This window comes from Lissotriton helveticus, chromosome 3_1, assembly GCF_964261635.1.
Source record: "Lissotriton helveticus chromosome 3_1, aLisHel1.1, whole genome shotgun sequence".
Classification (NCBI taxonomy): Eukaryota; Metazoa; Chordata; class Amphibia; order Caudata; family Salamandridae; genus Lissotriton; species Lissotriton helveticus.
This window is the reverse complement of record NC_136061.1, coordinates 1,024,560,556-1,024,573,611: the sequence shown is the minus strand read 5'-3', so window position 1 is coordinate 1,024,573,611 and position 13,056 is coordinate 1,024,560,556. Positions and strand designations below refer to the sequence as shown.

Sequence of the window (13,056 nt, the reverse complement as noted above, 5' to 3'; positions counted from 1 at the left end):
CCCACCTGGTAAGAGCCACTTATCCATACGATAGCCTGGATCATCAGTGTCACCATAAATGCCTCCATCATACCATTTTAAAGTAAGTTTACCCAAGGCTATTCGTGGTGTCCCCGTCCATAACAATACCCTCTGAAGGTGTTCAATTTCTTTGAAATAGTTCAGTGGAACAGGGTCAAGCGAGTTTTGAAGGACACAGAGAAAACGGGGGATGGACATCATCTTAAAAAGAACAGCCTTGTCTAATAAAGAGAGGGGAAGAGATTTCCAACTGGTTATATCTCGTTTTAACCGTAGTAGTGGAGGAAGGAGATTTTTATCATACTGAATTTTAAGTTCTAGGGAGAGAAAATTCCTCAAGTATTTGACTCCTGTGGCAGTAATCTGGATTGGACAGTCACGGGGCAGATCTGGAGGACCTCCCTGTAGAACATAGAAGTGGGACTTGGTCCAGTTGATCGTAAATCCAGAATATCTGCCGAAAACCACCAATATATCTAGAACTGCAGTTAGGGATCGTTTGGGATAGGTTAAGTAGAGCAGTACATAATTTGCGTAAAGCGAGATGTGGTCCTCCCACTCAGGTGCCCAACGCATACCACGAATGACTGGATCTGGTCTGATTCACAACGCCAAAGGTTCCAATACCAAAGCAAACAGGAGGGGGGAAAGTGGGCATCCCTGACGGGTACCTCGACTCAAACTAAAAGCGTCCGATTTTTTATTATTAACCACGATTTGTGCCAGTGGCGCCTTATATAGGAGGCGCAACCACTGAATGAATTTCTGGCTGGACCCAAATTTTCGAAGGACAGCTATAAGATAGGGCCACTCAATGGTGTTGAACGCCATGGTGGCATCAGAAAGAGACAAGGATAGCCGGTTCCAGAATCGTGTCCGCCCTACCAAGGACCCCGTGTACTTGGCGCAGATTTAAGGCCGTGTTCCAGTGCGGTATAAAACCGGATTGATCTGGGTGTACCAGGTCAGAAATTATTTTAATTAGTCGATTAGCTAATACTTTGGCAAGGATCTTGGGTTCAGCATTAAGGAGGGAGATCGGCCTATATGAGGCACAGTCTGTTTTGGGTTTGCCTTCCTTATGTATAGTCACTATGTTCACATAGGCTCCATTCTTAATGAATCTACAAAAATTCCACTTCAATTTCTGACTCTGACATTTCTAATGCTTTCCAATCCTATTACAAAACATTATATACAGATAATAACACCCCATTAGAACCTGATATACCACACTTGTTAATGGTCTCCCTAAACCTTCCTCCCATATATTTGAGAAATTGGCAGCTGATATTACATTCCAGGAGATTTTAAATGCACTGAAATCCCTGAAAGGAGCTAAGGCACCTGATGGATTTTCGATCTAAATAATTTCTTCCCTATGTAAATGTTTTACCTCCAAAATATTAGACCTTTTAAATTCCATTTTTTTTTAGTGTAGGGCTAGTGGCTCCATTTTGGAAGCCTTGATTGTTATTACCATTATCCCCAAGTCAGATAAAGATCCCACTCCCTGCAAAAAATATTGGGCCATTTAATTGATTAAGTATGATTGCAAACTTTTTGCCAAGATCCTAGCATCTCACCTAGAAACTGTTGTACCCCTTCTTGCAAACCTGATCAATCTGGCTTTATTAAGGGCCAACGTGCTGCAGACAATGCAAGGATGTTTTCTAACAACTTTGTGATGGCAGTAAAAACAAGAATTCCTTAGGCATCCCTGTCCCTGGATATTGAAAAAGCTTTTGACACCAATAATTGGCAATGTATGTTCCCACTCTTCGCTGGTTTGGCTTTTGTCCAAAATTCATCTCATTCATAATAATACTATACTCTGACCCTCATGGTAGTGTTTTTGTCAATGGTTGTTTTTCTCCATATTTTATTTTGCATAGAGGTAGTAGATAAGGTTGCCCCTTTCCCCTTGTTTGTTCTTTGTCTCGAACCATTCCTTGAATGTATACTTTGTAATACACTCATCCCTGGATTCAAACAAAGTTCCCTAGATTTTAAGTGATGTGCCTACGCAGATGATGTTCTAATCTATATGTCCAACCTCTTGACCTCCCTGGATCCATTCATACATGAAATCACATTATACTCTAGAATTCCTGGATATAAACTTAATTTTTCAAAACGGAGTTCTTACTATTGAATTTTTATTTAATTAATTTTTTTAGAGTTGTATATAGCGCAAACTAGACCCGAGACATCGGGTATCAGAGCGCTTTACATGAGCACCAGTTTTGTTACAGATGGACACATTCATTTTTGTTAGGCACAGGGAGATTAAGTGATTTGCCCAGAATCACAGGATGTTGAGCACTGTTCTCCCCAAACTCCCTTTGTTATCAAGATATCTTCATGAATACTAACTTTACATGGTGTCCATCCAACATTAAATATCTTGGTGTTTGGTTCTTCCCTAGTACATCTAACATACATAGACTTGATGCCATTAAAATGATGATTTTACCACGTCCTTTCTATGTTACCCTTTAATATCCCTAATTATATTTTTGCACAGATTGATGCTATTTGTAAAAAAAATCACGTGGAACAATAAACACCCACATATTGCCCTCTGTAAACTCAAATGCCCAAAAAATGAAAAAGGTGTAAGATTTCCTGATTTTAAGCTTTATCATTTTGCCTTTCTGATGTGGCAATTTTATGCCCTGATACGCAAGTTTCAAGATTTAACCTACCACACGATGGATTACACTTGAACAGTCCCTACTAAATGTTTCTTTATTAAAAAAATATCAATCAAATGTCTAATTGTACTTTTATATCCAAAAATGTTCTACTACTCCTGATTTCCAACAATGCTTTTTATCCTCATCCATCAATTTGGTATAATGAATTTACTAAATTTGTCATAAATCTTTTTACATTAAACACTGAAAAGAGACGGGTAGTAAGTTTGTTCACCAATTCATGAAAGACAATTCTATTATATATTTTCCTCAATTACAAATTCAATACCCCTTACCTAACTCCTTTTTAAGGGAGATTGAATTAATTTTCTCTGTTCTCCCTTCCTTTTTTCTAACTCACCAATTATATCCCAGTCACACCGATACCTCTGACACCTTTGTATTTGATTCACCATGATTCCATTCCTAAAGCTCCTTATATAAATAAAACATTAATGTCACCTTCTCCTGATAGACCTAAAAGTTCTCTTGAATAACTATGGGAACCTGATCGACCTACATCGTTTTCTCCACAATTCTGGGATAGAATTTGGCTTAAAATATATAATACCTCCAAAGCTGCTTGTATTACACAGTCCCTGTTTTCTGTTTATAATAGGGCTGCTATTAACCCATAATGTATTTCTAAATTTAATTCACCTGCTTCTTCACTATGTTCGTCATGATTCATAAGCAATGGTTCTTTAACACATTTGTTATATAATTGTACTCATGTTAATATGTTTTGGAATACCCTTTGGTATAAATGTTTAAAGATTTTCAAATGTAATATACCACTAACTTTCCAAAATGTTTTCTTAAGTTCTTTATCATCTAACTTTGAACACCTATCTCCTAAACTGTTGTTATTTGATTCTTTTATTGCACTTGTTTTTAAAGTTTTCTTTTCTTTTCGGAAAGATGTTTCTAAATTATCTTTGTTAACATGGTGGAATTTTATATGTGATGATCACAGAATACATATATTTTTTCCATTGAAGTTACATCAGAAGATGAAATCTAATTATTCTGGTAACCTTCTACTACCTTTCTCTCCTCACACTCGTCATTACCTTAATCAACTTTTCCTCTCTTCCCTTGGTTTTCCCACTTCTTTTCTCTTATTCCGTCTTGCTCCTCTTCATACTCTCTTTTCCCCTTTATATATTCTTTATTTTTATATAAAATGACAAAACAATCTTTTCATTACTCAAGCTTTTCTTTTCAGCTGCAATACTTGATGCATATGTCTCTTCTCGAATGCTATTTGTTTTGTTATTGCTATTTGAAATTTTAATAAAAAATCATTTAACAAATAGAAAAAGGTCTACGAAATTTAGTGAGAATTTTATAAAATTCTTTATTTACCCTTTAGCGTTTTGCATTCTGTCTTAATTGTGCTTTTTTTAGCTTTTTTGATTGTTGCCGTGTATACTCTGTTAAGTTTGTGTAGGTGAAGTTTGTCTTCATTACTATTTGTTTGGAGCCAGGTCCGCTATAGCTTTGAAATTTGTTGTTTTATCTTTATCAGTTCTGAATTCCTCCAAGGTGCTTGCTTTCTTTTGTCCTGTTTTGTTTTTTTAAGAGGTATTTGGTTATCAAAGGATTCTTGGAGCCACTTATAATGTTTTTGAATGGAATTTATTGCGTCCAGATCTATGTTGAAGTTTAATTGTGTTTCTAAGTATTCAAAATTGAGTTAGTTCAATGTTTGATAAGTGGTTGCATTTAGGCTTGATGATTTGTGGTGTTATGTGTTGGAAAGCTACCGGATGGTAATCTGACCATGTGACTAAAGTAATCCTTTGAAAGGTAACTAGTTATGGATTAGCACAATTGACATCTAGGATGCGTCCAGCGATGTGTGTGGGTTTGTTGATTATCTGATGTAGGTTCAGCATGTCTAGGTCAGTGATGATAGTTCTTGGATGCAGCATATTGGGTTTATCAAACCATATGTTTACGTCACCAAGGATGCCTAGGTTGGAGTGTAGTGTCATAAGGTTTGAAATTGAGTCTAGAACATGTCTGAGAATGTTGCATTGCTAGGTGGAGGTCTACAAAAAAGGAGGGCCTCACAACCTTGTACGGATATGACATCAGCTTTTGTGAGATTTATTGTTTCCTTGAATACAGCTGTTAGACCTCCTTTTTTGCCAATGCGATTTTTGTGTGACAGTTTGATAGTCTGGTGGACCGGCTCCATACAACACTGGAGCCATGTCATCTCCTAACCATGATTCATTTCTGAAGAGTAAGTCAGATTGTCTGTCAGTGAGTAGGCAGTAGACATTGTGCTTGTTTTTAGAGAGTGATCAAGCATTTACTAGTAGGCAGTCTCGAGATTGTGTTTTGGTGGTGGTGTTACTTTGTTTGCTAGTGGACTGAGTAGTACTATTTGAACTTGTAGCATGTGTATTATTACTGTATGAAGGTAGCCATCATGTTGTTTTTATATATCGTAATCCTCATCCAGCAGATATAAAAGGCATTTTGTTGTATCTGTGTGATGGAGATGGGTTTGAGAGTGAGTTGGTGAGCTGTGTTGTTTTTGTACAGTAGCCTTGTATGAGTTATGTATCTTTCATTCTGAATTAAACCTATTCAGTTTTTAATATATTTTTATGCTTAGGATGTGCCAAGCCATGAAAAAGAGATTCCTGCAAGAGAACATGTTGGAGGGGTATTACAGAATTGTGCTGAAACAATTTACATACAAAGCTTCTATGGGCAATCATCTTGTACAGATTTAAAATAGTTGTGAGTATGTTTATGTTGTGTCTATTGTCAGCTTTTGTGGTAAACTGGAAGTACGGTTATTTTAATTACTTTAGACCTATATGGATTAGTTATTTGAAAAAATGACAGATTTTAATTATGCAGAAGAGTAAGCATGATTATCTTAGAGGAACCAACAAAGTCCAAAGCAAGTGTATAGAATGTATTCACCTTTTCTAGGAACAAATGGACAATGTTTGCCATAATATTTTCACTGGTGGAAGTTCAGAATGCACACTAACCTTTTCTTTTTGGCTATGAAATATTTTCTTGCAGCAGTCAATTTCCTTTTCAAACATTGACAGCAGAACTGCATAATTTGGGTAAAATAGCGAGTTGATGATCGGCCTTTCCAAGAGGGAACCAAATATTTGTAAAACCTGCAAAAATATTTAAGTTGGTAATTATTAACACGTGAAGTAAAAACAGAAAAGAAATAAACAACAAGCAGCAAAATCTCACAAAATACAAAATCATACTAGCACCACGCCATTTGTCCATAAAGCAGTCTGCTAAGCCACCCTTAAGGACATCTACAACACACAAGGGTGTGCTGATTTGTTTTGACTAAGAAGCGAGAATGTGGCACCGCACATGCTTCATGTGTAAGGGATAAATATCACCTGGACTGGGCTGTGAGGGTGAGGGTGACAATGGAATCTGTGCAAAGAAGGGTTCTATGGCGAGGTCTCACAACTCTCTCCTACATTGTTTCAAAACAATACTTTGAATTCTAATGGGCTTTGTAGGTTTACTTTTGGGAAATAGCAAAGTTAGAATAAATGGAGGAGATAGTCAGTGTCAATGAATATATGAGTAGTAAGAAACTTCAAAGGAAATCTATACGGAAAATGTTTGATCGTGTGTACTTGATGTTTGTTTGCAGCATCTATCAGAATAGAAATTGTAAGCAGTGCTAGGAATGCAATCAAATGATTCTGCTCACCAACAGTTTGGAGGTGCGAGGCAGCAGCAAAAATGGGCAAATACATGGAGGGAGGAGGATATGAGTCCAAGCTCCTAACCTTTGAGTTATTTCTTTACAAACTCGGACCCTCAAAACTGGCAACATCATAAAATACCTCAATGAGTTAAAGCTTTCATTGCAGAGATTTGTGTGGAACCCCCTGGTCAAAAGCTACAATCCACTGAGAAATGTGACAGCTATTTTCAGCTGCATGCAACCTACAAGGTAAACAGTTGAATATTGGCAGGTTTGAACCCAATCTTTGGTTATTCTAATGTTGATAAAATGGGTTTTGTTTCGTTCGGTACGAATACTCACTTATTTTGTCAGTGTAATGACATTACAAATAAGAAATGTTTTGGTTTAAGGACAGACGCATATACTTGATCTTTCTATTGAGCTCGCATACAACTATGTCTATTAATAGATACAGAGCTTGAGAAATCGAAAAATACACTCAAATCTAAGTGTTTGTTTTGGAAACTTGTTAAAAGACACACTGAGAGATCAGATAGCATTAGCCTTCACTCTAATTATCATCGCCCGTAGAGAAATCTGCATGTTATGGAAAGATCCAGCCCCCCCACTACATGATAAGTGGCTACGGTCTGTTCTTAAAACTGCACGGCTAGAGTTGGGGGCTATACGTAATAGAAATACCATAGTTTGGCTTCCATTGTGGGAATGGGCACTCGAGCTGAGGCTGGTATCCGATTCCGTGTTTGTCCAATGATTACACCGGGCCCCGGGATAAAGGGGCAGCCAGGACGGCTTCGGGTGCAGCAAGGACCCTGACCCTGGGCGCACTAGAGAGAAAGGGTTGCTGGTGTCTTTCTTTTGCAAGTACCAAAGGTGAGATGAGGACAAAAAAAAAAAGAAAAAAAAAAAAAAAAAAGAAAAGACACACTGAGTGTATCTTTGTTTCCCCTGTTAAAGAAGAGGAACCTGGTGGGCAGGTATGAGGGTCCAGCTGGGCCCAATTGACCTGCAACTGCTCCAAACTAGGACAAAAATAATTAGTGACTGTTCAAGAGGTGAACATTGTGCAGTTAATGCACACTGGAAGAAAGAGCCCTCCTATTCCCATGGAAGATGCAGCTCTGCATAGAGAAGCACATGATATGCACGCTGGCACCGCAACATGCATCCCGGTGCCAGCACAATGCACCAGGAGACATTCTGGATGGCTCGCTTGGCCCAGTCCAGAATAGCTGCCGAAAGGATAATTCAGCTGTTTACCACATATTACCAGCAATAATCTTGAAGTGAGCTAATCTATGTACGCGGGGCTTTCGAAAACAGCCATGTAGAAAGCACTCAGCATGAACTTAAAGTCTATCCAGTGTTATTCATGAATATTACTGCCTCATACTAGTCAGTCACCTGTCACTATTCAGTCAGTCCATCGAAACCATCTGAACTCCACCGTTGCCAGAGGTATTGGTGACAGCAGAAAGAGATATGTTAGGCTCCTTCTGATGACCTTGTCCGCTCTGCACTTATACCAATGACATCAAACTGATTATATCGCTGGGCGAGAAACTAGACGAAACCAGAGGTAAATTACATGAGTGCCTAACCGAAGTAGCAGGATGGATGACTAATCACTGTTTGAAACTAAATGTAGACAAAACTGAGATCCTGCTATTCGGTGGGGCCCACTTAATTTAGGATGCCTCTTGGTGGCCATATTATTTGAGGAATATGCCCACCCCTAAGAAATCTTCTAGAAATTGCAGGATCATTGTGGATGACTCTCTTTGTATGCAAGAACATGTCAAGGCCACTTATGGTAAATACTTTGGACTCCTCAAGTTGTTGTTGAGAAGCCTGTATAAGTGGCTACCAATTGCCTGACAAAAAAACCATAGTCCAAGCTCAGATTACTAGCTGAGCGGACTATGGCAATGCTCCATTTGGGGGCATGGCAGATTACCTCTTTACGAAATTACAGGTAATTTAAAATGCCGCTGCCAAGTTAATTTGCAGCACGGACAGATTTGGCGCTGCGTCGGCTTGTTTGACATCTTTACAGTGACTACCAGGGCGGGAAACAGCTGGTTTTAAACTCGTATGCCGAGCTTATACGGCCTTGTATAACACCGGTTCCAAAATCTTATGCAAATACGGAAAGCCAGAACAGGCAGATGTTCATTCTCACATTTTCCTGCAGCCCAGTGGAACTTGCTACCTCTGGATCTCCGTCTTACTGACAACCATCTTCGATTTAGAATCAAATTGAAAACATGTCTGTTTTTGTAAAATGGCCCTTCCATATATGAGATTGTCTTCTATAGGTTTTTTAGTTCAAACAATAGGTGGCTATATAGTGCTGTGATATCCCAAAGGGGATGAGTGATGCGCTTTACAAATACTCTAAATAAATGGGCATGCCATCATCTTTCCCACAAACCACTTAAATCCTTGGTACAACGCTTTTTCATAGAAAAGAGAGAGCATGTTTGCAAACATGAAGAATAAAATTGAATTTCTACTGCAAAATGAAACACATTAAAAAAGTTATGAGATATTTATTGCAAGAAGATATTAGAATCAGCTTAATAGAAGTCAGTATTAAAAAAAGATGCAGGAGCTTAGAATGTGTAGAAACATGCAGAAAGATGCTAACTTTTCTATAATTAGGTAAGGGAGTGCAAACAAAACAGGTTGCCATTAATATCTCCTTTCAGGTTGTCACTATACAGCCAGAAAAACATTGCATTTTCTTTTCATTCTATAAACATCTGCTTTCATTATGACCTGTGATCCAACTTGCCTTTTCCCTCAGCTGCTGGCTCTGGCAGCAGGCATAATTACATCAGAAATCAACTTTAATAAGTTATTACAGTTGAATTCTGACCAGTGCTTAATTTGTAAAAGAAAGTGTGAGGGTGCCCAAAGCTCTGCTCGGAAGCCCGCTGGCAGGGCAATTAAACATTGACGAACCAAATACCAAGGCTGGAAGTCTTAAATCCACCTAATGCTTCTTTAATCCACTACCACACACTCCCTGCCTCTTTATATCTATCTTCAAGGTTCCTGCTTTATCGCTTTGTGACGGTTTTGCCATCTTTGTCTTTCTGATCTGTGTGTTTTCCTTCTCTTGTGCTCCATAAATATCTTAAGGTGGAAAATAAGTGGCAGTCCACAAAAATAAGTGACAGTGGCCCCTACCCGCAACCTCCTTTTCAAAGTAAGCACTGGTTCTGACATCATTTAAATATGGTGTGTCACCAGTAATAAAGAAATCAGAGACAGCTTTTTATACAGAATTGCAGAATTCCACCTATTATATAGTTTTATCAGGAAAACGGTATGCCTGTGCAAATTTAGTGGCCATTTCAATGGAAAATGTGCTATCTGTATGACAGTGCAGTACCACAATATGCTTTAGTAATATATTTGAGACAATATTCTCCAAAATGCCCCACCAGCTACATACTACATCCTTAACACTCTTCTTTTGAATACATTTTCTATACTCGTTCTTTGGGTGGCACTAGTATTTTCCACAATCCCTATGACTCGTATGAAGATATAAGTTGTGATATACCAGGGTAGAAACATGAGACATTTGGTTCGAAATACTGTCCCGCATGAGCGGAATGTAAATGTGGTTACATATTAAAATAATGTATCAATAACATTTTTTTTTTAAAACAGCGCTTGAAACAAACACCTTCATTTAAAAAATAAGTGCTGATATTGTTTACATTAGTTGAGCAAAACTACTGAGTGAAATACTGTTTGCAAAAACAGTGGTAGAACACAAACTAATGTTTACATTGCATTATATACAGAAAATGCAGAACAGTGTTACTAATGTTTGTATATAAAGCTGAACAGTTTGCAAGCCTAGTGAATATTTATTGTTTGTGCATCGCCCAGTAAAGTTTCTTGATTTGTTTTGATCCCATTAATCTTTGTTTCCATCACACTTCAGAATCACAAAAAATGTGCTTAATTTTTGCTTTCCTAACTGCTGAATGTGTACAGTTAATTTACAGGTATTTACATTTTGTTGTGTTACAAAAAAAATGACATCCTATAGCCTTTCTTTTCACACTTGGGTACCCCAGCAACGTAATTGATTTTACTTTTCTTTCTCTGACCGCAAAGTGAGAGGAGTTTGTAAACACCAATCTACGTGTTAAAAAACATAAGTAGCAATTTTTCAGAACACATATCCTGACATTTGACCTCTGTGTTTGAAGCACAGCAAATGTGACAAGACATACGCAATATTTAAAGGCAGACCCTCCAGGATTTCGCGATTTCGCGGTTTGCCCCGCAATCGGCACTTTTGTAAAAATGCCGCGATTTTTACAAAAGTGCTCGGCACTTTTGTAGAAATCGCTGCATTTTTACAAAAGCCGCTAAATCCTGGGGGTCTGTCTAAATCGTTTTCGATAGTACATGAATGTGTTGGATTAGCTTGCATTTGTACATTTGAGGCTTAGATTTCAATCTTTCAGTTTTTTATACATTGTTGGAAGCTTTTACATCACAAGAGCTGCTCCTCACCTTTCTACTGTAACTTGCAGTCAGCTGCACATTTTATGGACTAGTTTTACTTTTTTTTACTTTGATGCAGCCGGTACATCGAATGAATGATTTGCTCTTAGGCTTTGAGAAGTTTATGACCTAAAGCCCAATGGGAATGCATCCAACAGTGGTTCACTTGGGAGGTGGAGGGGAAGGGGAATACACACATTATTTAGAACAAAGATTTGTTGAAATAATTAGTCCATCGCAGCATAGCTTAAAATTGATAAGCCCACAAAGTACACACAATTGAGCACCAGAGAACCATGCCATTTAACTATGACGTATTAATATTTTTTAAATAATAGTATAGCGGCGCAGTGTGCTTTGTGACCACACAAATCAAATTATAATAAATGAAATGCCAATTAATTTGTGTGGGTTAGAACAATAACTTGTATATCCACTATAGGCTGCCTCAGACATCTAAAAAAAAATCCCAAAGAAGCCATACAGTGCTTTTCATGTGTCTAATGATATGAAAAGATGCAGTCCATATAGCAAATAGGGAAGTTTGTCAATGTTTCAACCCCAAACGGTTTACTTAGCAGAGGGCCTCATTAGGACATTAGTCTAAAAGACACTTCAGCAACTCAACCTGAAGGAGGAACTGCGAAACGTAAAAGCTGGTAACCCAGTTGGTAAAGGAGAGAATCCTAAAAGAGTAACATACATAAAGTAAAAAATAAAAAGCAAGAGCTAGAGAATTGCACATCAAGGAAACAAATCAAGAGCTTTCTTATGGGATAAGCTTATGTATTTTATCAACTGGCATATGCATCAAAGTAAATACCGGGAGCAAAGGGGCAGATTCTCAGAATCTGCCCCTTTGCTCCCAGTATTTTTGCATTTGGGATGCATCATCCCAAATGCAAAAATCGCAATTTAAGGAATCTCTAAATTGAGATTCCTTAAATGCAATGCATGAAAGTAAAAAAAATTGAACTTCATGGTAATTTGCTAAAAGTTTGAAAAAAGCACTTTTGTGCATTTTTCAAAGTTTCATGTTGCGCACACAAGTGCAACATATGTGCAGAGATCAATTTCAGGGGTGCAACAGGGTGTTATTTTGACACCCTTACACCCTTGAAATTGTATGAGCAATTTGCGAGTACCTACTGGTACTCGGAAATTGCTCATGCAATCTCCAATTCATTCCTATGGGCCTGTAGGCCCATAGGGATGAATGGGACAGCATTCATTAATTGCGACTAGCAATTTGTGAGTAGCAATTAAGGAATGTTTAGGAATCGCTATTTTAATAGCGATTCCTACATGCATAGGCTTTTGCTATTCCCAAATAGCCATTCCTTAAAAATCGCTATTTAGGAATAGCAAAAGGCTAAGTTGATGCATCTGCCAGCAAGTCTCTTAAACTGGCTTTTGCCATAGAAAGCAAATGTCCCTTAGTAAGCCTAGTAATACATTTAATCCCCAAAGCAATTGAGATGGCAAGCTTTGCAAGTCTGACAATGAAGCGGATGCCCTTAGCAGTTAGTTATGTCACGGAGGCCTTCGTTTTCAAATTAGCAAATTGCATCTACACTCTGCAGCCTGTTCTTTGTACCCACTCCAATACAATATTCTTTCTAAAGTGCTCGTCTGCCTCTCAGAACTTGCTCCATGCTATACCAAATACACTTCTCCTTCCTCACTTTCAAACAGAATTCGGTCTAGTGTACTTAAATCTATTCCTCAGGGTTTTCATTTCAGTTACATGTCTACAACCTCACTCTGACTCTTACACACTGAAAACTACAGCAGCACTCACTGGCAGAACCATGAGCAGACACAAAATGAACCACGATGACTGGTTTTCTGCATTAAAGCTCTGTTGAGATATCACAACCAGATGGCCAAATGTTCATCATAGCTACCCCACTTAAATAAAATTGTGTGATCTTGGTGGAACCATCTCACCCCCATCTGTCTCAGTTTGTTCTGTTAATGTAACTTTGTATTGGTTGGTGGTTAATCCAGTGGTCATTGGCTATTTCTGGTTGTTGGGATTATTCCTTTGCTCTCGAGGAAATGATTTCATGAATT

General features: G+C 38.1%; 1 protein-coding gene across 1 annotated transcript in view; it reads right to left on the bottom strand.

Annotated features, from left to right (window-relative positions):
- The window catches only part of LOC144824202 (dynein axonemal heavy chain 11-like), a 3,356,387-nt gene that overhangs the window by 3,003,481 nt on the left and 339,850 nt on the right, over positions 1-13,056 (bottom strand). The window contains exon 16 of the mRNA XM_078683354.1: positions 5,741-5,878. Coding sequence (XP_078539480.1) covers positions 5,741-5,878 — 138 coding nt within the window. The remainder of the gene's footprint in view (positions 1-5,740; positions 5,879-13,056) is intronic.